The sequence below is a fragment of the Dipodomys merriami genome, unplaced genomic scaffold (genome assembly GCF_024711535.1).
Source record: "Dipodomys merriami isolate MVZ:Mamm:240054 unplaced genomic scaffold, mDipMer1.0.p SCAF_412, whole genome shotgun sequence".
In the NCBI taxonomy this organism is placed as follows: domain Eukaryota; kingdom Metazoa; phylum Chordata; class Mammalia; order Rodentia; family Heteromyidae; genus Dipodomys; species Dipodomys merriami.
This window is the reverse complement of record NW_027205738.1, coordinates 792,024-818,568: the sequence shown is the minus strand read 5'-3', so window position 1 is coordinate 818,568 and position 26,545 is coordinate 792,024. Positions and strand designations below refer to the sequence as shown.

The 26,545-nt window shown below is 49.9% G+C and overlaps 1 protein-coding gene across 1 annotated transcript in view; it reads right to left on the bottom strand.

Moving 5' to 3' along the window:
• LOC138807145 (acyl-coenzyme A thioesterase 11) overlaps nt 1-23,427 on the bottom strand; it is a 39,508-nt gene extending 16,081 nt beyond the window's left edge. Inside the window, exons 1-3 of the mRNA XM_069992737.1 lie at nt 23,305-23,427; nt 1,107-1,314; nt 489-558 (exon numbers count right to left, since the gene is read on the bottom strand). Of these exons, the coding sequence (XP_069848838.1) occupies nt 489-558; nt 1,107-1,314; nt 23,305-23,337 (311 nt within the window). The 5' untranslated portion in view covers nt 23,338-23,427. The remainder of the gene's footprint in view (nt 1-488; nt 559-1,106; nt 1,315-23,304) is intronic.
• Nucleotides 23,428-26,545: the final 3,118 nt, after the last annotated feature.

Below are 26,545 nucleotides of genomic sequence, written 5' to 3'. Positions count from 1 at the left end.
ACTCTTATCTCCAATTAATCAGCAAAAAGCCAGAAATGGAGATGTGACTCAAGTGGTACAGCATTAGCCTTGAGTGGAAAAAGCCAAGCAAGAATGCAAGACCTTGAGTTCAAGACCCAGCACCTCCCCAAAAAAAGGCATTCTCTGTTCTCTGAGCCAGTCTAAGTCTTTCCATTTCACAGATAAGAAAACTGAGGCCAAAATCACACAGAACACTGTGACAATATCTCAGCAACTTCCCACTACAAATGGGTAAAACCCACTCTGTGAAGCGCAGCAGCAGGCAGCGCTAGCCCCACTGCTGTCCCAGAGAACCCCATAGATGGGTCTTTGCTTCCTAAAGGCCGTCCTCAACCCATTTTCAAAGGCCATCAGTCAGTTGAATCAGGCTTCAAGCAGCACAGAACCTGGGCAGAGGTGACAGAAGGGACAGTCCAGGGCTTGTGATGGGAGATCAGATGGACCATGAAGCAGAAAGGGCTGCTTACCTAATAGTGTGCTCAAAATAGATGTCATCCATGGAGGCTGTGACACAGGGGCAGCCGGCATGCTTCTCCGCTGGCATTGGGACAAGAAAGACAGTCGTTAGCAGGCTCCTCACATCACACGGCACTCTGATCGAGTGTCTCCTCCTCAAGAAGCTTCTCTATCTGCATGAGTATCCTACCTACTCCCTACTCATTGGCTTCCTGTCCCTCTTACCCTCACCCTCTGGAACCCCTTCCTGCACCCAGAACTAGATCAGGGCCATTCACCTGTGGGCTGGATACAGATACAAGAGAAGATCAGAATGAGCGGCCACACTCATCTCTCTCCTGGCAGTTTTCAACCTATGAAGCAGCCAGGTTGAAGACTACACCATATGGCTGTAGAGACCTGGGCACAATACCAACCCTTAGCCTAGGGTGGGGGGATGGGGAATGAGGTATAAGCTGCACCAGCACTGTGACATGAGAGGACATTTCAGGCAGGGGGGACTGGCATGGGCCAAGGCCAGGAGGAGGAACAAGTATGACAACTGGAAGACAGTAGCCATCTTTGGAAAAGCCTTCTGCTCTGGGTCTTGGGGCAGTGGCGGGAGGGGGGGGGGATGCTGTGCCGATCACCTGAGAGGCAGGCCGTGGTGTCAATCCACTTGAGCAGCTGCCCAATACTCAGCTCGCCGCGCTGGTTGGTGTGGCAGGGAAGCACCAACTGGCTCATCTGCACCTCTGTGGGATTCCGGTACCCCTCACCCCCCACCATGGTGTCCTCTTCCTCTGCACGTGGGATTGACTTCCTGGATGTGCGGCTTGAGAACACGGAGGCCAGGCCCTAGGGACAGGTGGTGATGGAGAGTAAGCTCTCTGCAGATTTCCCAGGACTGCCCAGCCCCAAGACTGAGGAGGATGAAGACCTGAGGAAGATGAGAAGCAGCCCAGAGCCACCTCCAACCAAGCCCACAGAGAGTGACCACTATCTCCAGCCACAGTCTCAGAGCCAGGGATTCTGTGGATGCCACCTGTGGCCACCATCTAGCCAACAACACTATCGGCTGAATTTAACCTCAAATTGGGGGATGGGGTTGTGGAAAACCAAGGCTGAGCATCTACCTCTTCTCTCTCCAGCTTGTAGGCTGATTTTTCAAAGTTTTACTCTGCATTGATCTTGGGTTTTTTTGGTACTGGGGTTTGAACTCAGGGCCTTTATGTGCTACGAAGACACACTGCCCACCTGAGCATTGAGAACCTGATGCTGAAAGGTGTCAGTCATTTGGGACAAGCACTATGTGATCCATTCATGGGGGTCCTCAGAGCAATTCGTAAGACACAGTATGCTGGTTCCTGGGGCCCAGGAAGCACAGAATGGGGAGTTAGAAGTTCAACTTGAGAAGATGAAAACGTTCTGGAGATGGTTAGTGGTGGAGATTGTCCAACAATGTAAATGTATTTAATGCCTTTGAAGTACAGTTTCCTTACAAATATATAAAAACATAAGTGGTATAAATATTTTAAATGAGGAAATTGTCAGACTATACTTAAAAAAGCAAATCCTAACTAGATGCTGGTAGCTCTTACCTATGATCCTAGCTACTCAGGAGGCTGAGATCTGAGGATTGCCATTTGAAGCCAGCCCAGACAGGAAAGCCTGTGAGATTCTTATTTCCAATTAACTACCAAAAAGCCAGAAGTGGAACTGTGACTCAAATGGTAGAACACAAGTCTTGAGAAGTTCAAGGATAGTGTCTAAGTCCCAAGTTCAAGCACTAGGACCAGCACACACACACACACACACACACACACACACACACACACACACACACACACAGAGCCCAATCATAAAGAGGGAGGGAAGGCTAGGGATGGAGCTCAGTGACAGTTTGTCCTGCCCTTCCCCGCAAAAAAGGCCAAATGGGTATAATGGCATCCATCTATAATCCCAGCTTGGAAGAGTTGAGGTAGGAGAATCTGAACCAGACAGACTATATATTGAGACTCTATCAAAAAGAAGGAAAAGTGGGGGGAAGAGAACAAGGAAGGAGGGAGAGAGAAAGGGAGGAAGGCAAGGAGGAAAGAAGGAAGAGAAGGAGAGAGGAAAGGAAGATGGGGAAGGAAAGAAAGAAGGAAGAAAGGAAGGAGAGGAGGGAGGGAGGGAGGGAAGAAGAGAAGAAGAGAGGGAGGAAGAAAAAGAGAGGAGCTGGAGAAAAGGTTGGAAGGAAAAGTCTCCTCCCCTTCCAGTACCCTTCCTACTCAGGAGGCCCAGTGGGCGAGCAAGCTCTGGGGCAGTGGAGCCTCTGAGATTGTTCCAGTAAAGTGAGCCACAGCGCGTAGCTCAGGTTTCGTGCCCACAGGCCCCTCTCAGCTCTTTCTTTCCTGAGCCTCCAGTGGGCACTACACCTTCAGCTCTGGGATCTATTGACTGTGAGGGCTCCAGGCAGCCACAGATCAGCTGTCTGATCCAAGGCAGGACTGCTGTAGCTGCCAGCTGGTGAATCAGCAAAGAAAGCCCTTCAAACTCACATATGGGGATGAGGTTTCACGCTCTTATGGGTTTCCCTATACAGCCCAGGCTGGCCTCAAACTTAAATCTCAGACAGAAAGTGGCCATGCCTGTCATTCCCTCAGATGGAAGGGACCTGAAAACACCTCTCTGGACTGTCTAGTCACTGTAAACTCCAGAGCCAGACTAACCTGCACATGTGAGAAAACCAAGCAGGGCCAGGCAGTGAGTTCAATCCTTCTGGCCATGCCAACTATGCTGCGGTGGTAACAATCACAGTGAACATTTATACGGCAATAACACGTTGTGTATTCTTCTAAGCATTTTCATATATTAATTAGATTTAATATACACATCAATCTGTGTGATGAGTACAATATTATCCTCATCTTACTGACAAGGCCCAGATAAATGGCAAAGCCCAGCAGCAATCCCAGATGTCCAGCTGTCAGTCTGAGCTCCCATCTACCACACACACTGCTGTCCATCCTCCTGGGGCTACATGATAAAAGGACCAGAGCCCTGGGTCTAGGATGCATCATGACCATAGCTGCAGGACAGGGCAGCACTGGCTCTTTGGATGATTTATCCCACATGGGTCCCATAGCTAATTCAATAAATCCAAAACACAATGGGTGACTTGCTCAAAATTCCTGATCCCTAAAATGGTAGACCTGGGACTTGAACCAGGTCTGTCTGGCCCAGAACTGCTACTGGTTCCCAGACACACAGCTCATTCCCAAAGCCCAAGTGTCAGGCACAGTGCCGGGCAACAAGGAGAGGAGGGCAGTGGCTCCAGGAGTAGTCAGCTTAAGTGGGGGCTTCTGGGGTGCCAGGCTGCTTAGTTTTCAGGCTCTTGCAGGGAGCTTGAATGTCCAAGCAGCAGGGCTTGTTGCCATGGTAACCACTGCCAAGGCGTTTGCAGCCTGGCTGTGCACTGGGGCCTGCATGGATGACTTTCTGGGTATGGAAGTGGGTAGAAGGAAAAAGTGGGAAGACTATATTTGCTTGTTCTTCTGGGAAGAATACTGTAGAAAGAAGCACTAGAGAGAGCTGAAGAAATGCAGGAGGCAAGATACAGAGGGCAAGCCAGCAGAAGAAAAAGAGCCGATGGTCCAAGGTTCCTGGGCTATAGTCAGACTATACCATATCTGGCTGGATGTTCACTAAGAAGGCAGGACTAGGAATCAGTGGTCCATCTTACAGGTCAGAGACAGGATGGACAGAGCCCTGGGCAGCAGTCAGCAGCAGCCTGAGTTCCTGTCCTTTACCTCTTATTGTAGGTCAGTCCTGACTCCCAAAAATCTCCTGTTTCCAGTGCTACACTTCCTGTCTTCCCATTGGATTCTACATGCCTGGAAACAGTGTCTTTGCCTCATTTATCCATTCATTCCATCATTTAGTCATTCATCAATCACCTCCTGTGCATGGGGCCCTTGGGCCAAACACCATAAATTCAAGACAAATTAGGCCTAGAAGGATTTGCCACATAGTAGGACTTCATCAAAAGCTTACAGAGGGATGACCAGAAGCAGACTTGAATGTAAATCATTCCCAGTAAAGAAACTGGGCAGTCCAGTTTCTCCAACAGACAGAAATACAGTGCTTGTGCAAATAGACCTGAGCCCCTGCCTAAAGTGGAGTGAGGACCTCATTCCTACTCTCCCCAAACTCCTCTCGAAGGAAGGGGACACAGGCTTAGGCTAGTGCACAAGCAGTGGGTACAGAGAGGCTCAGGTGGTTCCAGGCCAAGGCTTTCAGAGTCTACCTCCTTCCTTGGGTTCCTAGTCAATCTGCCCTTGCCAGGGCCAGGCCATGCCAAGCCTCCCAGCCCCATGGTAGGCATCCAGCCAGTCAGGAGGCAGGGGTGTGTGCAGGCAAGGTTTGGCCAATTGGACCCCAGAGTAAGGCCACTCCTCCCAAGAGAACAGAGATCCTGGCTGCAGCTAGGGTCTGGGCTACAGACAGAGCCCTGATAGCTGACATGGCCAAGACACCAGAAGAGGGCTTGCAGAGGTCACAGACCTGCTCTCTCAGACCTCAACCATGCCACACCCTGGCCCAAGGCTACAGCAGACCTGGCTAGATTTGATAATCCTAGACTAGGTGTGAGCTGAGGCACCAAGTGCCCCCTCTTGGCTGGAGTCACCTCATAGAGTCAGATCAGGGAAGCCTATGTGGCCGAACCCCTCAAAGCTGGGGATAAAGCAGGGAGAAAAAGGCTGGTCCAGTGTCTATCAACCAATGAGAAGCCAAGATAAGTCCCTTGGGCCAAATCCCTGTCACCCAATCTGACAGTAGACTTCATCCTGACTTCCTCCCACCCTTACAGGCTCAGTAGACCCCATGCCCTTGCCAGTCCAGACTCCTGCACTGCTGATGAGGATATTCAGCCTCCCAGTGCTCCACCCTCCCATCCTCCACACAGAACCCAACGGGGTTGTTCAAAAAAAAAAAAAAAGTCAACTTGCTCAAGCACAGACACCCACTTGATCCCACGTTGCAAGACGACAAGGTCAAATCCTCCCGACTCCTCCCATCCCAGGGCTACGCTGTTCACTTGGCCCTGGGGTCCACACAGACCTTTCTAAAGAGCAACCCCTCACCAGGCACCTCCCCCGCCCAAGACACGAGGATGGCTCCTGCTGCTGTCAGAGATGGAGGCCCACCCACCACAGCAGCTCCTGCCACTCGCCCAAGCAGCTGCCCTGGCAACTGCTGACCACGTGTGATCGTCTCATCACTCCCACTCTGTTATCTGCCGTGGGACAGGATGGAATCCCTGTTATCTGCCACTGTCTGACCTGTGTCCCCTCCTCCCCCCCCTTCATCCTCCTGGCCCACCTTCCTCAGGGGAGGCTGGGGCCTCTAGGCCCCTGCAGCCTCGCCATCTCCATTGCAACACCACAACTCTGAGCAGGCTGTGCCACCACGACACCTCCACAGAACAGCGACCAGGCCACGCTCAGGACAGGTGCCCACAACCACCCATGGAAGGCACAAAAGAACAGGTTAATAACGAGCAGCCTTGGAGCTAAACTTGGAGGACTAGAACAGTGTGAGGTGCAGCGGCCCCCAGGAGGAGCAGAGAGAAGCTGGAATGACAATGGTTCTGGACACATAAGTCAGGGTGCTGGGGAGCAGGTGGGAGAGTACTGCCATGCCTGCAAGGGTAAACACAGAAGGGAAGGGGCAGTCAGGGGGCATGGAGGCCATGCCAGGGAGTCCCAGAAACCCTAGAAGACCCTGGAGAAGGACGTGGTTCTTGTGGTGAGTGGGAGGAGCAATGGGGATAGGGGGCTATAGAGCAACAGGCTAGTGCAAAGGACATTGCTGCCCCAGTGCAGAATGGGCCTGGGTGCCTCTGAAGTAACCCATCATGACACTGGCTGCACGTGGCCCTTAGGGAGGGTTCAAGTCCAGCTCCACAACTTAGCTGTGCAACCTCAAGTGAGCTGTTCAATCTCTATGAAAAAAAACTGGGGGGGGGAGGGGACGGGGAGTAGGAGAAAATGAGGGAAGGGGTAACACTGTTTAAAAAGAAGTGTACTCATTACCTTACTGCAACTTCTCTGTACAACACCTTAACAATATATATATATATATTTTTTTTTAATTCTGTGATAATTTATTCTTTCTTTTTTTTTTTTTTTTTTTTGTCGGTGGTGGGGCTTGAACTCTGGGCTTGGACGCTGGCGGTATGCTCTTCAGCTCAAGGCAAGCACTCTACCACTTCCCGTTTTCTAGTGGTTTACTGGAGATAAGAGTCTCACGGCCTTTCCTACCCGGGCTGGCTTTGAACCGTGATCCTCAGATCTCAGCCTCCTGAGTAGCTAGGATTACAGGTGTGAGCCACCAGCGCCCAGCTACCAATCCTAGAATGTTCAGACTGCAAAAGCAGTGACACTTCCTCCCCTTCCCTCTCCTCTAGGCTCATGGGAGCTGGAAGGCAGTCCCACGAGGGGCCAGGGAGAGGAGACCTTCGCCCACCCTCAGAGCCACCAGCCAGACTCCATGAAAGGCTTCATTGTCTGAGCCAGGCTCTGGAGCAGTGAGTGGCCCAGGCAGGGATGCCCAGCTCCTCTCCAGCCTCCCAGAGACCAGTGCAAAGAACACCTCCTGCCACTTCCCACCAGCAAGGCAGAAGCAACTGTCAACATTCCAAAGTTCCCTTGAGGCTTATCCCAAAAAAGCTCCCAGGTGGCTCTACACACGCACAGAGGACCACACAGGAAACGCATGTACTGAAAGCAGAAATGCAAACAAATCCAGTTAGGGAGCCAAATAAGGGAGCAGAGAATTGCAGATGGAATCCAGATCCTGCCATCAAGAACCTCATTTGGTGTTGAGGTTCCTAGCAAACAAAGCAAAAAATGATAGCAATACATACCAAACTCCTAGTTGAAAGAGGGAACATTTGCCCACATAGCCATCTTGGGGAGGGGGGGGGGAGGGGGAGAAAGAAGGATACCAGTGCATAGTTCCATAGGATTTAAGCTTAGATATTCTACAAATAAGATTCCGAGAAGATAAATAATGTGTATATGTGTCCAGTGTATTTGTACTTAACACTTTTCAAGATTTAGAGATTGGTAGGGTACCTCCTATGCTGGGTGCTAGTGGCTCATTCCTATAATCTTAGCTGTTCAGGAGGCTGAGATCTGAGGATCACAGTTCAAAGCCAGCTGGGGCAGAAAAGTCTGTGGAGATTATCTCCATTAAACTACCAAAAAAAAAAAAAAAGCCAGAAATATAGCTGTGGCTCAAGTGATAGAGCTCTAGCCTTAAGCAAAAGAAGCTCAAGGCAACACCCAGGCTCTGAGTTCAAGCCCCAGGACTGGTACCAAAACAAAAACAACAATAAAAATTAAAAGAAAAAACAAAACAAAACAAAACACCTCCAATGTGTCAGCCTTAGAGGTAGGGAAGATGGAAGAAATTCCTCTTCTCTGAGACCCAGAGAAGAGAAGAAAATGACCTCAAGTCACACAGCCAGTCAGTGACCAGAGAGGGAGCAGAGCCCAGAGCCCAGAGCCCAGAGGCTCAGGGCCCCGAGGTCCAGGCTCTATGTCCATGAGCTGATATGGGCTGATCAACAGCTACTAGATGAGCGGTGGACTTCCCTTGCTTCTGAGTCCCTTGGGAGGAGAGAGGGGCAAGAGGATCTCTGATGTGCAATCTTGTCCTGCCCAATGTAGAAAGGCAGAAAGGTTGGACAACGAGGAGTCTTCCTCCCTTTCTTTAAGTCCAGCCTCCCAGAAAGCTCCTTTCATCTTCTATTGGCAAAAAAAAAAGTCAGAAAAAAATGTCATAAATAGTTTAGCATGGGGTAAAATGTTTTGGAAAAAGTCATAATTCATAAGTTAAAAATGGGTTAAGATAAGCAATAAACTGCTTACTTTATGAAAGTATTCCAGATTAGAAACCACCAAAGGAACATGTTTCCAATATGTCTGCCACAAAATGCATGATATGTACATGTAGTCTGATGATTACTTTTTGTTTGTTTGGGGTTCTTTTGGTTGGTCATGGGGCTTGAACTCTGGGCCTGGGCACTGTCCCTAAGCATTTCAGCTCAAGTCTAGTGCTTACCCCTTAAGCCACAGTGCCACTTCTGGTTTTCTGGTGGTGACTTAGAGTTAAGAGTCTCACAGACTTTCCTGCCTGGGCTGGCTTTGAACCGTGATCCTCAGATCTCAGCTTCCTGAGTAGCTAGGATTACAGGCATGAGCCACCAGCACCCGGATGAATTAGGTTTTAAAATGACTAATTTGAGGCTTTAATATTTTTATCTTATTTAAACACAGGATCTCACATATGTAGCCCAGGCTGGCCTTGAACTCATGATCCTCAGTCTCCTAGGTGCTGGGATTCCAGGCTTGAACAACCATGCCTAGCTAGCTAAAATGGTTAGTTGAATGCCATGTGAATTTTACTTGGTAATTTTTTTAACACTTCAGACACATATTAGGTCCATGTGCTAATTTAAGTTCTAAATGCCAGCTATATTTGAAGAGCAGAAAGAGAGTGTCCTAGCATGATGCAAGGCCCAGGACAGGGGCTTTGGAAAAGGCAAGTCTTATGAGCCCTCCAGCTTTAGTTTCCTCACCCTTCAAATGGAGCACTTTTACTACAGTCCCCAATATTCGTCTACCTGTGAAAGGCTTAACTGTTGGAAAGAGACAATAACCAAGGTCTCAGCACACGTGTAGTTCACACGATACTGCTGACCATTGTGACAACAGCCATTTCACTGTGGGAGTACTGAGAGCAGAAGACCACAAAACAGAAACCCTCTCTCTCCTCTTCGTACCACATGGGACCCAACCAGGCCCCTCTCCTATCCCTGCCCCTCACCCCATCCTGGAAGGCAGAGCAACTCCTGACTCCCTTATCCAAGGGTAAAAATAACTTTGTCTGAAAGCTGACACCTTCTCTCAGCCACTTGTCAGAACTGCCCCGACCCACAGGGAGGAACTGGCCAAGGGCCAGAGCAAGTGGGAAGACATTGTCTGAACCCTACCTGGACACGTTTTCCTTGACCTAGGGGCAAATAGTGGAGTAGCTTTCATTGACAAAATATATAAGGGGGATACCCCAGGGAGGTCTGAATCCAAGATACTCAGTTCTGAGAGCAGGTTCTTGCCTCAGTCTCCCCTGCAAAGCCCTTTCCTCAGCACTTGAGGATGAGCAGAACTAGGAAACTGATTGCATCTGTTTGGTTATATGGGTGGAGAAACTGAGGCAAGGGGCTCTCTGTCCAAGGTCTATGAGTGAGCGGGCTTAGAGTCAGCAGTCCCTGGGTAAGTCACTGAGAAATTGTTTCCTCTGGGAACTGATGTCCTGAAAAATCCTGCAGGCTGCTTGACTTTGCCTGTCTAGAGCATGATGACTTTGGATAGATAAACTGTGCTAGATGGAGAACAGAATTATGTTTTCCCTGCCCCTGTTTTGTACTAGTATTGAGGCTTGAACTCAGGGCCTGAGCACTGTCTTTGAGCTTTTCTGCTCAAGCTTAGCACTCTACCACTTGGGCCACAGCTCCACTTCTGGCTTAATTGGAGATAAAAGTATCACAGACTTTCCTCCTGGGCTGGCTCTGAACTTCAGATCTTAGCTTCCTGAGTAGATAGGATTACAGGTGAAGCCACTAGTACATGGCTACAGGCCCTTTTAGTAGCCAGTTATTACCAACCTCAGTATCTGACCGAAGTCCTCATAACTACTAGGTAAATCCGTCAGTGTGTATGGCTAAGTTTAGTGGGCCTCCAGCCCCTACCAATCCCAAAGCTAACAAGGTAACAAGAATATACAAAACCTACAGGAAAGATTTTTCTCACTCTCTCATTACCTCTCTCCTATACCTACCTGATGCCACTACTAAAGTATTAGACAAATGGATTGACTTAGGACACTTTTGTTCTTTTCTTTTTTTTTCAGTACTGGGGTTTTGAATTCAGGGCTTTGCTAGGCAGATTCTCTACCACTTGAGCCATGCCTCTAGCTACTTTTTGTTCTTTGACTATAAAAGTTCATGTACCGGGCTGGGAGGTTGGTTAAGTGGTAGAGCGCTTGCCTTGCATGCCTGAGGTCCTGGGTTCCATTCCTCAGCACCACATAAGTAAAAAGAAAAAAGATGGAAGTGGCGCTGTGGCTCAAGTGGTAGAGCACTAGCTTTGAGCTGAAGAGCTGAAGGACAGCGCCCAGACCCAGAGTTCAGGCCCCACGAACAGACCCCCCCAAAAAAAAACAACAATTAAAAAAAAGTTAATGTACCCTCTTCCATAATGAAACACTATTGAACAGAATTTAAATCTGTATTCCTTGACCTTAATTGCTCTTGGCTTAGAATAAATTCATTCTTATTTCCTTTGGAGTAAGACCTGTATTTTATTCTTTGTTTTGGTTTGTTTTAGTTTGGTTTGGTTTTGATTTAGTTTGGGGTTTGGGTGTTTTGTTTTGTATCTGGATCTCACTATGGAAACTAGGCTGACCTAGAATTTACTATGTAGCTTAGACTTCCCTCAAATCTGAGATCTTCGTACTTAGCCTCCTGAGTGCTGGGATTACAAAAATGTACTACTGTGCCTGGCTTAAGAGAACCAGAGAAGGACCAGACAAGCACTGCTCTCATCTCCAAATAATGCAATGAGGATTAAGGCAGGTCATGTGCTAACTGGGAATGTACACGAAGGAACAGCATGTTGAGCAGGCTAGAGAGCACAGAACAGTTGGCTGGATAGGCTTGCCATTCTAAGCCACCAAAGTCCCTTTGTGAAAAAGTTCCCTTTGTGAAATGGAAATGCAGACTATTCAGGAGGCTGAAATCAGAGGATGGAGGTTCAAAGCCAGCCCAAGCAGGAAAGTCCATGAGATTCTTTTCTCCAATTAACCACCAAAAAGCTGGAAGTGGAGCTATGGCTCAAGTGGACAAGCACTAGCTTTGAGCAGCAAAGCTCAGGGACAGCACCCAGACCCTGAGTTCAAGCCCCAGTACTGGCAAAAAAAAAAAAAAAAAGGAAACGTAGAGAGTGAGACAGTGTAGCACAGAAGGTTCTGGAATCTGTAGATTGTAGCCCCTACCTTCAGCATCTGGGGACCTCAGGAAGCTTGCTTCCTTCTGTCCGCTCAGCTATTCATTCATTCAAATAAGACTTCAAAGCACTTAGCAGAGATGTCCCAAGTTGCACAGAAGGAGACATGGCCAAAAGGCTTTGCCAATCACAGTGACTCTGCCTCCATCTATATAGGCTCTGGATGGGCCTACCCAGTGGGCAAGGCTGAGTGGGCCTCCCTCTCAGAGCCAGGGTCCTGACAGGAGGCAGGCCTGGGATAAGAGGTCATCTAGGAGGCGCTGTAATGCCCACAGGAGCTGAGGCTGGAGGTGGGGGACATGCCCTGCCCTGCATGGGGCTTCCAGCCAAGACCAGCAGGACAAGACATAGGCTGTATGAAGCCCGGGGTTCAGCTTACCCACACCCCCACTTGTCTGTATTGTTTGGGCACTGGGCCTGCAGTGAACCCAGACTAATAATAACGTGGGATGTGAGCAAATATTTCAACCTTTCTGAGCTCAGCTACTTGGTTGATAAAACTGGAAGGGGTAGATGTGCAGGTGGGATGAAGAATACACACCCTCCTTCACTGATTTCTTGTGTGCCAAACATGTCCCAGGTGCTCTCTCGCTCTCACTTTCTCTCTCATTTTGGCCTCTAACTTGAGATCCTCCTGCCTCAGTTTCTAGAGTACTAGGACTACAGATGTGTACCACCATACTCTGATGAACTGATCCTTTTAACCTTTATACAGCCTTCATGTGGCTAGTTTTACCATTTTACAGATGAGGAAGTACAGCAAGTCGAGAAAGTAACAAGCATACATCCATGTGCATGCATGCACATGTATACGCACACACACAATCACAGCCAGCAAAGTTCAGAGCTGGGACTTGAGGACAATCCTATGTAACTCAAATGCTGAAGCTGTTTGGCCATGGTGCTATGCCTGCTCTCTCAACTGGCAGGCAGGATCATGGCTGACACCTCCCACACAACTGTGACCACCACAAGTATGTGAGGCCAGCACCTACACCTGGAACCAGAACTCCTCCCCATCTCCTTCATGTCCTCTGCGGGTACAGGGATGGTATCAGTACCCCACAGGCAGGGTTAAGGTACTTTCTGGAATACTGTCTCACTGGGCCTTGACTAGTGAGAAAGCTTGAAGTTCTCTGTGAGCTGAAAAGTATGCTTTGTAAATCCTCAGCTCCTGGAGGGAGAGATGACACCTCATGTCAGCCAGACAGGTGCTTCTCAGATGCAGTAATGCCAACTACGACACACCTCCAACCACCATGAGCTTGTTTGCTCCCAGAGACAAATACAGAGTCTTCTACTACCGAGCAAGTCTGTCTGATCCAGTTCTTCCATCCACCCCCCCACACACACACTGGTTTTAGACATTTGCCCTCTGCTGCTCCTACCTCCAGCAGGCTCTAGGAAACAGCAGAGAATTTTCAGTCTGCTCCAGATACAACTGGCCCTCCCATGTGCCCCTCAGGGGAGCTTCTCTGACCACCCAGTCTAGAACCCACATTCACACGCAATCCCCCTCATGTTGGAACCCTGGATTTGACGTGGGACACTCCTGGGCTGTGGACAGACCCAGCCTCTCATCAGAGCCCTTTACACCCTCCATGCTAGACAGCCAGAGCTGGGGCTTGCCACTGCCTCTGGGTCACCATGGCAACGGGCAGCCAGCCAATGAGCCCAGGCTCTGCCATCCTGCAACTCCCTCCTTTGCCCTGGAGCTGGACATAGCAGCTACAAGCATCACAATTTCCCTTCAGGAGGACAAGAAAGTGAACAAGACTGAAGAAGAAGAAGAAGAAAAGAGAGCAGTTAGAGAGAGAGAGAGAGAGGGAAACCAGAGTCACAGAGGGAAGGTGGGAGGGGGGAAGAGAAAGGAAAAAGAGAAAGAAAAGGGAAAGCATTAGGTCAGTGGGAATGAAAAGAAACAGGCTGGGAGGGAGCAGAGCAAGTAGAACACACACACACACACACACACACACACACACACACACACACACACACACACACACACACACACACACACACACACACACACACACACACACACACACACACACACACACACACACACACACACACACACACACCAGGGAGAAGGGAGGGCCACAGGAAAGGGGCCCCCTTCCAGCCTCCCCACCACACACATTCCTTTGGCTTGAGCTGCTGTAGCCTGGCGGGATTCTGGGCAGCTGGGACTTCCTGCCCCAGGAAGCTGGCAGCTTGGTAGGCCCCTTCTAAGCTCTAGCTGCTTCTCCAGACCCCTCTTACTGAGGAATGGTGTCCTGGCTTACCCCAGCAAGGTGGGGGGCTTCTCACAATGCCCTAACCAGCCCTGCCTCCTTCCCAGCATCCCTCTCAGGCCCCCCAGAGATCTCCTGCTGCCATGGCCTTCTCCTTCCCACCACAGCCAGCCTGCTCTCCCTCAACACAGCTGCGTATTTCTCCCTAGTGTTCAAGAAGCTGCTCCTACAACCCGCAGAACAGCGTGACAGGAGTCATGATTTATCCGCTTAACACGTTCCCCAGAGCTGCACAGGGAGTGGAGAGGCCTCAGACTGAGGCTCTACAGAGAGACCAACCCTGTGGGGCTGACTTCTAAGCCGAAGCCGGTAACTCTAGGGTAGGAGGGCTGCAGCCACCAGTGGGAGAGGCTGCCAAGCAGAGCAGATGACCCCATGCCCAGTGCGTCCCTCAGCCGCAAGCTTAGGAAGCCTAATGGCTACAGGACAGCTTTCACCTGGCCTCACCCCACCCACAATGACCTTTCCCACACTGTCTCTAGGGAATCTAAGGCCACAAAAAAAGGCCCATGGAAGGACAAAAATAAAAATAAAACCTAGAAGGGTGGAGAGAGAGAAGAAAGAAAACCATAAGAAGGCGAGGGGCTGGCACAAGAGGGTAAAGGCGAGGGTCAGCAGGCTCCAGCAGCACTAGCTCTGGCCTGGCCTCTGCCTGGGTGACTACAATCACTGAAATCATTCTGAATCTCCCTTTCCCCATCTATGAAGTGGAAATCAGAGTGTCATGGACAAGATTCAACGAAAAGCACTTAGCACAGAATCTGACCAGGAAGTGCTTCAAACCATAGCTCTTCATGCTGTTACAAAGACAAGGCATTGAGGAAACACACAAGACACCACTGCCCAGACCCCAGGAGTTAAGAGACACCTGTCCAAACTGGCCAGGCGGCCTTGGCAGAGCAGAGGGGTTAGATGGGGGGCCTTTTGGTGACAATGACATTCACTTTTTTTCTCCCAGCACTGCTAGTTGAAAACAAAATCTGTCCACCATTAGGGCTTTATTCCAAACAAGAATCAAAGTTGGAGCCCAGTACCAATAGCTCACACCTATAATCCTAGCTACACAGGAGGCCGAGATCTGAGGATTTCAGTTGAAGCCAGATCAGGAAGGAAAGTCTGTGAGACTCTTATTTCCATTATACTACCAAAAAAAGCTGGAAAGTGGAGCTGTAGCTCCAGTAGTAGAGTGCTACCCTTGAGCAAAAGAAGCTCAAGAACAGCACCAGGCCCTGAGTTCAAGCCCCAGGATCAGCACACACACACACACACACACACACACACACACACACACACACACACACACACAAACACACACGAATCAAAGTTGTACAGTTGTTCGTGGCCCCCTGCAAGGTTTCACACAGGTGTCCACATACATCTAACCACACTCATAACTGTTGGGGCTCCTTCAGGTTTCCCACCCCAGACCTCAGGAAAGAAAACAGACCTTTGAGATCAAAGGTGGCAATTACAAGAAATCAGCTAGAGGGGTAAGGAAAACAAAGCATGCTAACCACAGGACAGGAGCCCACCAGGACCAGAATAGATATAACTTGCATATTTTTGCACGTGTACAGCCCCTAAACATCATGAAGCCTGGGTAAAAATGTGTGAACCTGAACTTGGAGGTGTCTTCAATAGAGTGGCCCTTGTGCCTATTCCATTTAACATTGGATCAACCAGAAGGAAGACACTCCTGGTCCTAGACAGACTCCTGAAAAGCTGTGATAGAAACATAAAACCAAGCAGATGAGAGGTGCCAGGAGCAGAGGCTGAATCCTGCAATCGTAACTATTTAGGAGAAGTAGATCACAGCTAGAAACCATACCAGGTCAAGAGACTGCATCTCAATCAATGGCTGGGCACACTGGTGCACACCTGTTACTGTTATCCCAGCGACTGGGGAAGTACAATGGCTAGGCACAGTGGCACATGCCTGTCCTCCCCAGCTGTGGAAGTACACGTAAGAGGATCACAGCCCAGGCCAGCTGGGCATAAAGTGAGACTACCTAGAAAATAACCAAGGTAGAAAGGGGCTGGAGGCATGGCTTAAGTGGCAGAGCACCTGCCTAAGCAAGCACAAAGTCCTGAGTTTCAATCGCCAGTACCACCCATCACCACCAAAAAAAAAAAGTGGGGGGGACATTTACTCCATCAGCCTGCAAAAGTGTTTCTGGCACTGTCCCTTTGTTTTAAACTTTTTTGCATGCTGAGATGGCTCAATAGTTGTTTATGTGAAAACAGCCTCAAGATTTTGTCTGTCCACAAACTGAACCATAACAAGTTCTGCTGTAACCAAGCTGTGGCCCTGTGGCCACTGAAGGCTTCCCACTGTGGTGGGTGTGGTGCATGGGGGTGAGGGGCACTGGCAAGGGAGGAATGACTCAGTGTTAGAGGAGGCAGCACCAGGCTGGGTTTGCCCGCAGCCTATGAGGCCCAGCTCTGTGAGGGGGAACAGAGGGAACAGGGAGTGGCCCAGGCCAGACTTGACAGGCTGTAGGAGGGACAGTGAGGGGGCTGGGCAATATCTGGCTCCCATATGGGGCCTGTGACTGCAAATCTAAAGGCTGGCTAGGAAGGAGGACAGAAGGAACTCCTAATGAGGTATAAAATCAGCAGCCTGTAAATCCTCGCTACTCAGGAGGCAAAGACCTAAGGAACAAGGTTCAAAGCCAGCCCAAGAAGGAAAGTCCAGGAGACCCATTTTTTCTTTTTCTTTTTTTCCGGCCAGTCTTGGGGCTTGAACTCAGGGTCTGGGCACTGTCCCTGGGCTTCTTTTGCTCAAAGCTAGCACTCTACCACTTGAGCCACAGCACCACTTCTGGCTTTTTCTGTTCATGTGGTACTGAGGAATTGAACGCAGGGCTTCATGCATGTTAAGCAAGCACTCTACCACTAAGCCACATTTCCAGCCCAGCCATGAAACTCTTATCTCCAATTAACCACCAAAAAAGCCAGAAGTGGAGCTTTAGCTCAAGTGGTAGTACACCAGCCTTGAGTGAAAAAGCTCAGAGACAGTACCCGGGCTCAAGTCACAGTAAAGTATCCAGAAAAATAAAATAAGTCATAATAAAAAATAAAAAGCAAAGAGGAGGTTGGACCAGGGATCTTCTGACTCCAGAATTTTCAAGGGATGCTGCAGAGGGAACACTGGACAAAGGAAGATCATGCCATCATGCCATCAGCTCCTGGGACTGCAGAGACAGCTCCTGACACTTCTTAGACCCTCCAAGATGCCTCTGGGCTCCCTGCCTTCTTGTGCTCTATGGAACAGAGCTGGCTGGGAGGGGGGATCTGACCAGTGGATCTGACGAGGGGTGTGGGGGTCTCCAAGATAAAGACAGGGCAGCTGTCACAATTCACCACCACTCCCCATCCGGAGGGCCGCCTCACCAGCTCACAACTGGGTCCTTCAGTAGGACATACCTTCCAGCCCAACTGCTTCAAGCTCTATTTTTATCTTCAGAAGCAAGGAGAGGGTGAGGACCGGGCCAACTCAGAGGCCTAGGGAGCTATCAGGGCAGGGATGGAGAGGGGCCTGGGCCTAGGAAGCAATGCCCATCTGGTGCTCTTCAGAAAGGACCCTTGGAAAACTGGGCAGCCACATGCAGAAAACTAAAAGTGGACCCCAGCCTATCACCATGCACCAACATCAACTCAAAATGGATTAAAGACCTTAACATTAAACCTGAATCTCTGAAACTACTGCAGGACAGAGTAGGAGAGACACTTGAACTAATAGGCACAGGAAGGAACTTCCTGAACAGAGTCCCAGGGTCACAACAAATTGGAGAGAGACTCGACAAATGGGACTACCTTAAAATAAAAAGCTTCTGCACAGATAAAGCTATCGCAACCAAGCTAGAAAGACAACCAACTAATTGGGAAAAAATATTTACCAGCAATATATCAGACAAGGGGTTAACATCCTGTATATACAGGGAACTCAAGAAACTAATCCCTCCCAAACCCAACAAACCAATTACTAAATGGGCAAGGGAACTAAAGAGGGACTTCTCAAATGAAGAAATAAAAATGGCAAAGAAACACATGAGGAAATGTTCATCATCCCTGGTGGTGAAGGAAATGCAAATAAAGACAACCCTGAGAAAGGACCCTTGGGCTCTGAAGTCACTTAGCTCTTAGCTCTTTCCTTTCCAAGGCCCACCCCTTTTCTTGGACTCACTGCTCTCAGAGTCTGCAGACATTTGCTTGCTCTCTTAAAACAAATCTGCATATAAAAGCCAGGTGGTGTGACTGCTGAGGGACAGAGATCCCCCACAGACCTGTTACAGTAAGGAAACTCAGGTTAGGAAGGAACTAGTTGAGAACCAGGGCAGGCCCTGCTCACCCACTATGAGTTCCTCTCACTGCTCAGGAAGGAGCTGTATCTCTGGAGAAGGAATTGTGGGGCCCTGGGGCTCTCCAACCCCTGGGAAGGGATGAAAAGGGGATGTGGACCCACCTGGTTTGGCTGGGCTTGGAGTAAGCTGGGAACCAGAGCTGCTTTAGGAAGACTGGAAGGCCTCACCCCTTCACAATCTCTGATCTGGAGGCCAGTCCACACCTGGGCCAGGCCACTCCCTGGGGCAGAGCACAACCTGGTCCAGAGGTCACAAAAAAGACTGGAGAGACTTGCAAATCAGCCCTGCCAGCCCCTCTTCCGCTAGTGAGCACCTGGAACCGAGGTCCAGTGCAGGCCCCAACTTTTTGCTGATTCCCTGGGCTCTAGAAAAGCCAGACGGCAAAGCACAGACAGCACTTTTTAGACTGAAAAATGAGTGTCACAGGAAGAGATAAATGCCACAAGAAACTTTTCAGGTGCCTTCCTTCTATAATCCCCTGTGGACATTCTTTTGAGGCTTTGCATACACGCACCACTGATCTTCACACCCACCCCACCCCACCCCTGCAAGGGATCAGGGACAAGCACCCTGGCACACAGGAAAGGGTACTAAGGCCTAGTTACCTGGTGCTCAGGGCATTGTGCCAGTAAGGGATTGCTGCCAAGAAGGCTCTGCTCACCACCGAAACTGTTTTCTTGTGCCAGCACTGGGGGTTTGCTGTTGGTGGTGGTGGTGGGGTCTGAACTCTGGGCCTGGGCGCTGTCCCTCAGCTCTTCAGCTCAAGGCTAGCACTCTACCACCTGAGCCACAGCACCACTTCCGGTTTTTTCTGCTTATGTAGTGCTGAGGAATTGAACCCAGGGCCTCATGCATGCAAGGTAAGCACTCTACCACTGAGCCACCTTCCCAGCCCCAGTTCTGGGATTTTAACTCAGGGCTTTGATCTGTTGCTTTTCGCTTTTTCTCCTTGAGGCTATATCACTTAAGCCACATCTCCTCTTCCAACTTTTTTTTTTTTTGGTCGGTTGTGGGGGCTTGAACTCTGGGCCTGGGTGCTGTCCCTCAGCTCTTCAGCTCAACGCTAGTACTCCACCATTTGAGTCACAACACTACGTCCGGTTTTCTGGTGCTTTATTGGAGATAAGAGTCTCATGGACTTTCCTGCCAAGGTGGGCTTTGAACTGCAATCCTCAGATCTCAGCCTCTTGAGTAGTTAGGATTACAGGCATGAGACACAGGCACCCGGCCACTTCCAACTTTTTACTGGTTAATTGAAGATAAGAGGCTCCTGGACTCTTCTGCCCAAGCTGGCTTTAAACCTTGATCCTCAGAGTGCAGCCTCCTGAGCAGCTGGGGTTACAAGCATGAGCCACCAGTACCCAGCTCACATTATTCTTCTTGAGGATACACGTGTCACATAGCCAAAAGACTTTGCCAAATTTCCTCACCCTTTCCTTGTGAGACTGGCTCTTTCCCCCTCTCCCATACAGGTACTTCTGCCTAGACCCTGATTCCCAACCATCACCTCTTCAGGGGAGTCTGATCCCTCCCCGAGTGGAGAACAGTTTACAGTTTTCTCTGTAGTTCCATCTGCCAGGGGCTACCTGAGGATAGGTCTGTTCTGACTCATCCATATGTCCCCAAAGTGCCAGGCTCTGGCCCTTCCCATCCCTGCCCGGTACTACTTCCTATTGCAAGGAGGCTGCTCCTGGGTATGACAGGGGCACACAAGCTTACAGCCAGGGAGCTGGCAGAGGACCCAGCCAGTGGCACCATCTGTCCCTGGAGCCACAGAACATGGCAGGCACAGGGCAGATGTCAAGTCCTTGGTTCAGCCAGGTCAGCTCAGGACAAGGTTAAGCAACCTCAGCACCAGAACCCAAGTTTAACTGGAGCCTAGGGTTCAAGTCTTTAAACTGGCTAACTAGTTCAAAGTAACTCAATACCAGAAGCTTGGCTTTCTTTTCAGTAAAGCAGCCTTGAGACAATGTTAGGGTGTTACATATGCCTGACAGTAGGTCTGCAATAGAACAGTTTGCTTTCATCTATTGTCTGACCAACCGCCTGCCATTGGACCCCTAAAGAAAGATGATGAGCTACAGAGGCAAAATGAATTAGAATCTCTGAGGCAGGTCTCTGGATCCTTTCAGTGTCTGGCAGAGTAGTTGGCAGCTCTCCAAAGGCTCCAGGATACCAGCATGGCCCTGCCACTGGTGCAGGCAACAGTGAAGGGTGGTGCGCCAACCTCCCTGAGACCCTGGTCTGTGGTGCATGGTGGAGTCAACTCAGCCAGCCTGAAACCCTAAACCTACACTGTCAGTGTGCAAAGGTGGGCATGGGGAGGCTGGGCTGAGTGAGCCCAAGGAGGACAGAACTCACTGGATGCAACGAGTTCCAGATGAGGAGGACAAGGGCTAATCAGACCCCCGATGCCAAGGCACCTAGCATGCAGAGGTGCAGAGCACCAGAGCCACACCAATTAACAGGAGAGCAGAATCCAAACTTGTGCCTGCACCTCCCCACACTCTGGGGAAGTGGTGGGAGAGAGAGGTGCTTCCAGCCATCCCAGGGCTCAAGGTGACACAGGACAAAGAGCCCATCACCATTTTCAGAGTGAAACAGTGACAGTTCCTGGGCTGCACTGGAAACTACCTGGGCCAGGCAAGAACTGAGGCTGGGCAGCGATTCCCAGACCTCTCGCTGGCTAAGACATCAGTGGGGCTCCTGTCGGCTCAGCAAAGCAAGACAATGCCCAGTAAGACTGGCACCTTGCATGGAGAAAGGAGAAAACCTCCACTGAGAGACCCTTCCAGTATCCCAAGACTCAGCATCCCTGGCTCTCCCCATCTTGGTGGCAAGCTCACAGCTTCATTCGCTCACCCTCTCACTCATGCACCAGTGCTGAGTGCTGGCTGGCTGGAGACCCAGCTGTGAGAATGAGCCAGAATGGCTGAACTCCAATCCTCCCTGTGTGTACAGGGCCTCAGGATACTGAAAAGGCTCCCCAATCTATACAAGGTGGGGCTGGGGGCTGTCTCAGACTCCTTCTATTCCCAGTTTAACCTGGCTTTCTTGGTCCCTAGGGAAAAAAAGGGTTTAGTAGGATTCATTGGTTTTCCTACTATTCATCAAAAACAGCTTCAGTACCAAGCCAGAAAGTTTCCCAGATTCTCCTTGTGAAAGGAATAGAGAAGTTAAGAAGCAGCAAAGGAAATCTGACTTGCCAACTAGGCAGTAGTTCAAAGGTGGAGATCAAGGCCAGAGTGTTCTTAGCTGATCTGAGGTCCCTGGTATCCTCATGGGCCCTGTTTCCACACCCAGCCCCCAGCCCCCATTCACCAACCCAGTGGAGGTGGTGCGGGGGAAGCTGGATGCTACTGGGCTTGGAGTCCTACATGGTGTAGGAAATGGCAAATGCAGACCTTCATCCAGCTGAACCTCAGACTCCTTAAGAACTCCAATTCTGGTCCCTGGATCACCAAGTTCCAATCCAAGTTCTGCCACTTAGTATCAATGTGATCTTGGGCAGGTCACTAATCTCTCAGCCTCAGATTCCTTATCATGGATGAGTGTGCTTACTTCATAGAGAGCAGAATGAGTTATTAGGTGCGTGAGTTTGGCAGGCTCCCTGGGACCGTCAGCAGCTGAGGAGCTGCTACTATTGCTCTCTCTGCAAGTAGTGGCAAGGAGATATCTTACTCACTGCCTTGTTCTCAGTTGTCAATGGGATTAATGGAGAAAGATTGCTGGTTAAATATGACAGGGCTGGAGAGAAGACCCAGGCAGCCTGACCTGAAAGCTCAGGTCCTATCCTTGACTGAAAAGCCGAAGTATTCTTTGACCCCTGGCCAGGCCTAGCCCTGTGCTGTATCCACTACACATAACCTCGTAGAAGCTCACCAGTGGAAGGAGAGAAGAAAATGCAAGCCAAGCGGAGCCTGAGCTTGGAAAGGAACCTGCCAGTGAGGTTGGGTTAGGGAGGCAAAGACAAGCAGTGGTTGCTCTGGCAGAGGGCACAGCATGTTCAGCAACATGGAGCAGAGCCAAAATGACCCACCAAGGCAGAGGAACACACATCAGGATAGCTGCTGAGAAGGCAGGCAGGTTGGGATGATGGGACAAGGAGGGGGCATGGGCCACGTGGGCAAGATACTTAGGTGTGGGTAAGTCTAGCTGGAGCCAGCCGTCTAAGCAGGGATGGGTATAGGACACAGGAAGCAAGATGACAAAGTGCACTGGTCCAGGTGGGAGTGTGGAGGTGAGCTGTTGTGCAGATGGGGGGTGGGGGGGTGGCCTTTGCTGAAAATCCCCCAGCAGACAGCTACCCTCAACCAGCATCAGCCCTTTTCTATGCACTGGTCAAAAGCCCCCAATGTAGTAATGGAGCATTTGGGTCTCTCACACCTCAGCATAGAATCTCAGCTCCAAAGCCCTAGCGAAGAGGTTCCAGGGAAAAGTGCTTTCAAGGTTACTCCTAGGACACTTTCCCTCACGTGGTCCTGCCTTGCTCTCCTGTCCTAACACAGGTCACTCACATTCTCTCTCTCTCTCTCTCTCTCTCTCTCTCTCTCTCTCTCTCTCTCTCTCTCTCTCTCTCTCTCTCTCATTCTCTCTCTTGTTCTCTCTCTCGTTCTCTCTCTCTAACTTCCATCAGCTACAATGAACTGGGAAAGTCAAGCACCACAGAGCCACAAGCTCAGACTCAGAAAGTAGCAGAAACTCAGAGGTGTGTGTGTGTCTGAAAACACACACACACACACACACACACACACACACAGAATTCCATAACTTGCTACAGGTGTTCCTCTCAACACAGCTAACCCTTTGAGCTCCAAAAGCCTCTGAGGCTTGTTTCTGGATTGCTGCTTATAACTAAGCACTTCAGGAATTCTGCAAGGTCTGCTTCCAAAGATGGCTAGGGAAAATACAAAAACAAAACAAAACAGAACAAAAACTGACCCATGGAAAGTAAGACAGAAGATGCAGAGCTGACTTAAAAGGGAAACCTCAGTCTTCTTCTGGGTCCCCAGACTTTGGTGCCCGCCCTCCACCTCCAGTCTGCCCCAGCCCACAATCCAGGGTCCATACCCTTCGCAGGTGACAGCCCACATTCTGGATCATGCTGTGCCACTAGTTGCCTTGGCCAGGCTGGGGAGGAGCTGCCGGCTCCGGAGACAGACGCCGGCCTGTTCTCTGGTCACCTGAGCCACAGCCAGTCCAGCAACAAATACAGCCGGCGGCCTCCCTGAGGCTCCTCCTCCCAAGGGCTCCCGCCTCCTGAGCCTGCTGATAGCAGCGTCCGGGCCTCTGCCTCTCCTCAGCCTGCCCTCCACCCCCTCCTCCCAGAACCCCTGCACGGAGGCTCCTCTGAGGCAGCCAACTAGGCCACAGCCACAGCAGGGGACTGGCACCAACATCTCTCCAGCCCCTGCCGTACACCAGTTGCCCCCAAGTCCAGTGCATACATGTGCATAAGCTTGCATGGACACGCATGCGTGCACGCGCACACCACACACACACACACACACACACACACCATCCTTCCCCCTTACAGAGGCTGGGCTCTCCAACAGCTCCCAGGGGCTCTGGTTTTCTTTGGTCCACCAGGGGGCACAGTGGAGCACAGCAGGACTCCAGGGAGCTGTAGGGGCCTCTCAGAGAGACACCAGCCTGACCAGATAGCACATGTCACATCTCCTTAGGAAATGACTCTGCCTTCTTGCTCTACTGTCCCAGGCTGCTGGCATCCAGCAGCTGCTGGCCCAAGACAGGACACACCTCTCACTTCCTTAAAATAGGCAGGTGGCGCTTCTAAAAGGGGAACCTACTAGAGTCCTTCCTCCCTGATGGCCAGCTAGGATTTACATCCTCCATAACCATCACCAGCTGAAAATCCACACCTGGAGGTTGAATGGTTTTGGGCAAACCGAAAGGAGGGGTAAGGAGGCAGGGCTGACAGGGACAGTCAGGATGAAGTCTTGGGCTACAGAGAGGTGGGAACTTTCCATGCTAGGCAACAGGTTTGAGCATCAAGCCCTGAAGAACAATGGGAATGCTCAAACATGAGGCTCCCCAGGGTAATGTAACAGGTGGTCCTAGGGCAATTTCAGAGCCCTCACTATGCAGAGAAGGCATAGAATTTCCAGACCCTCCGCCTCCCCACTCTCTCTAGAGGACCACCACATCTAAGATAGACAAATTGAGGTACCAGGATATGACCCCCAGAGTCATATAGTGAGGAAGTCGTCTAGAGCCATCTCTCCTTACCTCCTGTGCAGAGCCCTATCTACTCCAACACAAGGCATAAAATGGAAAAGGCTATAAATAAATAGATTTCTGAGAGGACTGTCAGCAAGACTGAACCAATCTTACCACCAGGAACAAGCAACAGGGGCCTCGATCTTTCTTCAGAGCTCCCGGCTTGTTCTAGTCCTGAGTGGTTTCGGAAACTCTGCACCACCTTCCCTCCTCTTTCCAGCTCACCAGAGCCCCCCTGAAGGCTGGAACCACATCTTACTTATCTCTGAAACCTACCCCAACTGCCTGCCCCCAAACCAGGGCCCCAAATGCAAGAGGCATGAATGACCCAAATTATAGCCCGCATCAGGACCATCTGGAGAGCTTATGAAAATCCAGGTTACTAGGCCCCACTCCCAGGGTTTGATTCAGTAGAGCAAAAGCAGAACACAAGGACTTGCGTTTTTTTTTCTCTTTTCTTTTTTTCTTTTTTGTTGGTTGCGGGACTTGAACTCTGGGCCTGGGCGCTGTCTCTCAGCTCTTCAACTCAAGGCCAGCACTCTACCACTTGAGCCACAGCACCACTTCCGGTTGTCTGAGTGGTTTAATGGAGGTAAGAGTCTCATGTACTTGTCCTGCACAGGCTGGCTTTAAACCATGATCCTCAGATCTCAGCCTCCTGAGTAGTTAGGAGGCTTGAGCCACCAGCACCAGCAAGGACTTACATTTCTAATAAGATCTCCAGTAATGAGGATGATGCTGGTCCCTTGAACACACTCAGAACAAGTGAACTGGGTCAGCCCGCTTTTGTTACAGCAGGGGAGAATGAAGCCCAGAGATTTTTTTTTTTGTTTCAGATTGTTTTATTTTTTTTAATTTAATTTTATTTGTGGAGATTTTATTTTTTACATTTTTTTAATTTATTTATTTGTTTTGCCAGTCCTGGGGCTTGAATTCAGGGCCTGGGCACTGTCTCTGAGCTTCTTTTGCTCAAGGCTAGCACTCTACCACTTAAGCCACAGCACCACTTCTGGCTTTTTCTGTATATGTGGTTCTGAGGAGTTTGAACCCAGGGCTACATGCATGCCAGGCAAGCACTCTACCAGCTCAGCCCAGAGACTTTAAAGGCAGAATCTGACAGTGCATCACTGTACAGCAGCAGCGGAAGCATTCGCATCATTGTCCCGTCATTCTAGTCCTCTCCACATGCCCTGCACTGTGCCAGCACCTCGTGGACTTCACCACCAACCACTGAGCTCACCCCTTAAAACAAGGTACTCTATTATTCCCCTGCAAGGGAAAAATCAGAGGTAAAGAATATTAGGTCGTTTATCTGAGAGAGAAATTCAAATCAGTATTTGAATCCTGATTTGAAACCAGAGCCCACACAAGAGTAATCGCCACCTCTTATAGCTTATAAGCTTATATGCTTATAGTTTACGCTGACCCACCAGAAAAAACTGTAGAGGCTTCCAAACCCAGTAGGCTGGGTGCTCTCACCTCCAAGGCCTGAACTTCCAGTAAATACCCTGGGAAGTCCTAAGGCTGCACCATGCCTGCCCTAGGACCCTGCAAACCCAGAGCATTTTTTCCTTTCCCACTTCATACCCTTCTTCACCTGGCCCCACCTGTCAGGGTTTCCAGATGTTCAGCTGATTTCCCCTTTTTGCCCTTGAGCAAGTTGGCTTTGGCTTCAGGGATGGAACTCATTCATCACAGCATCCCACCTCTGAACATAGTAAATGCTCAATCAGTGTCCAGAGAATAAATAAATGAGAGAATGAATGAATGAATGGGAAAGGATAAGGGACCCGTGTGAGTGAATGGAAATTCATGCGTACATAAATACACAATTCAAACCAGGTACTGGTGGCTCACACCTGTAATCCTAGCTACTCAGGAGGCTGAAATCTGAGGATGGCAGTTCAAAGCTAGACCAGGCACAATTATCTCTAATTAACCACCAGAAAACCAGAAGTAGAACGCTAGCCTTGAGCAGAAAAGCTCAAGGACTGCGCCCAAGCCCTGAGTTCAAGCCCCACAACTCAGAAAACAAACATAATTTAATAAATGAATACATTCAGAAATGTGG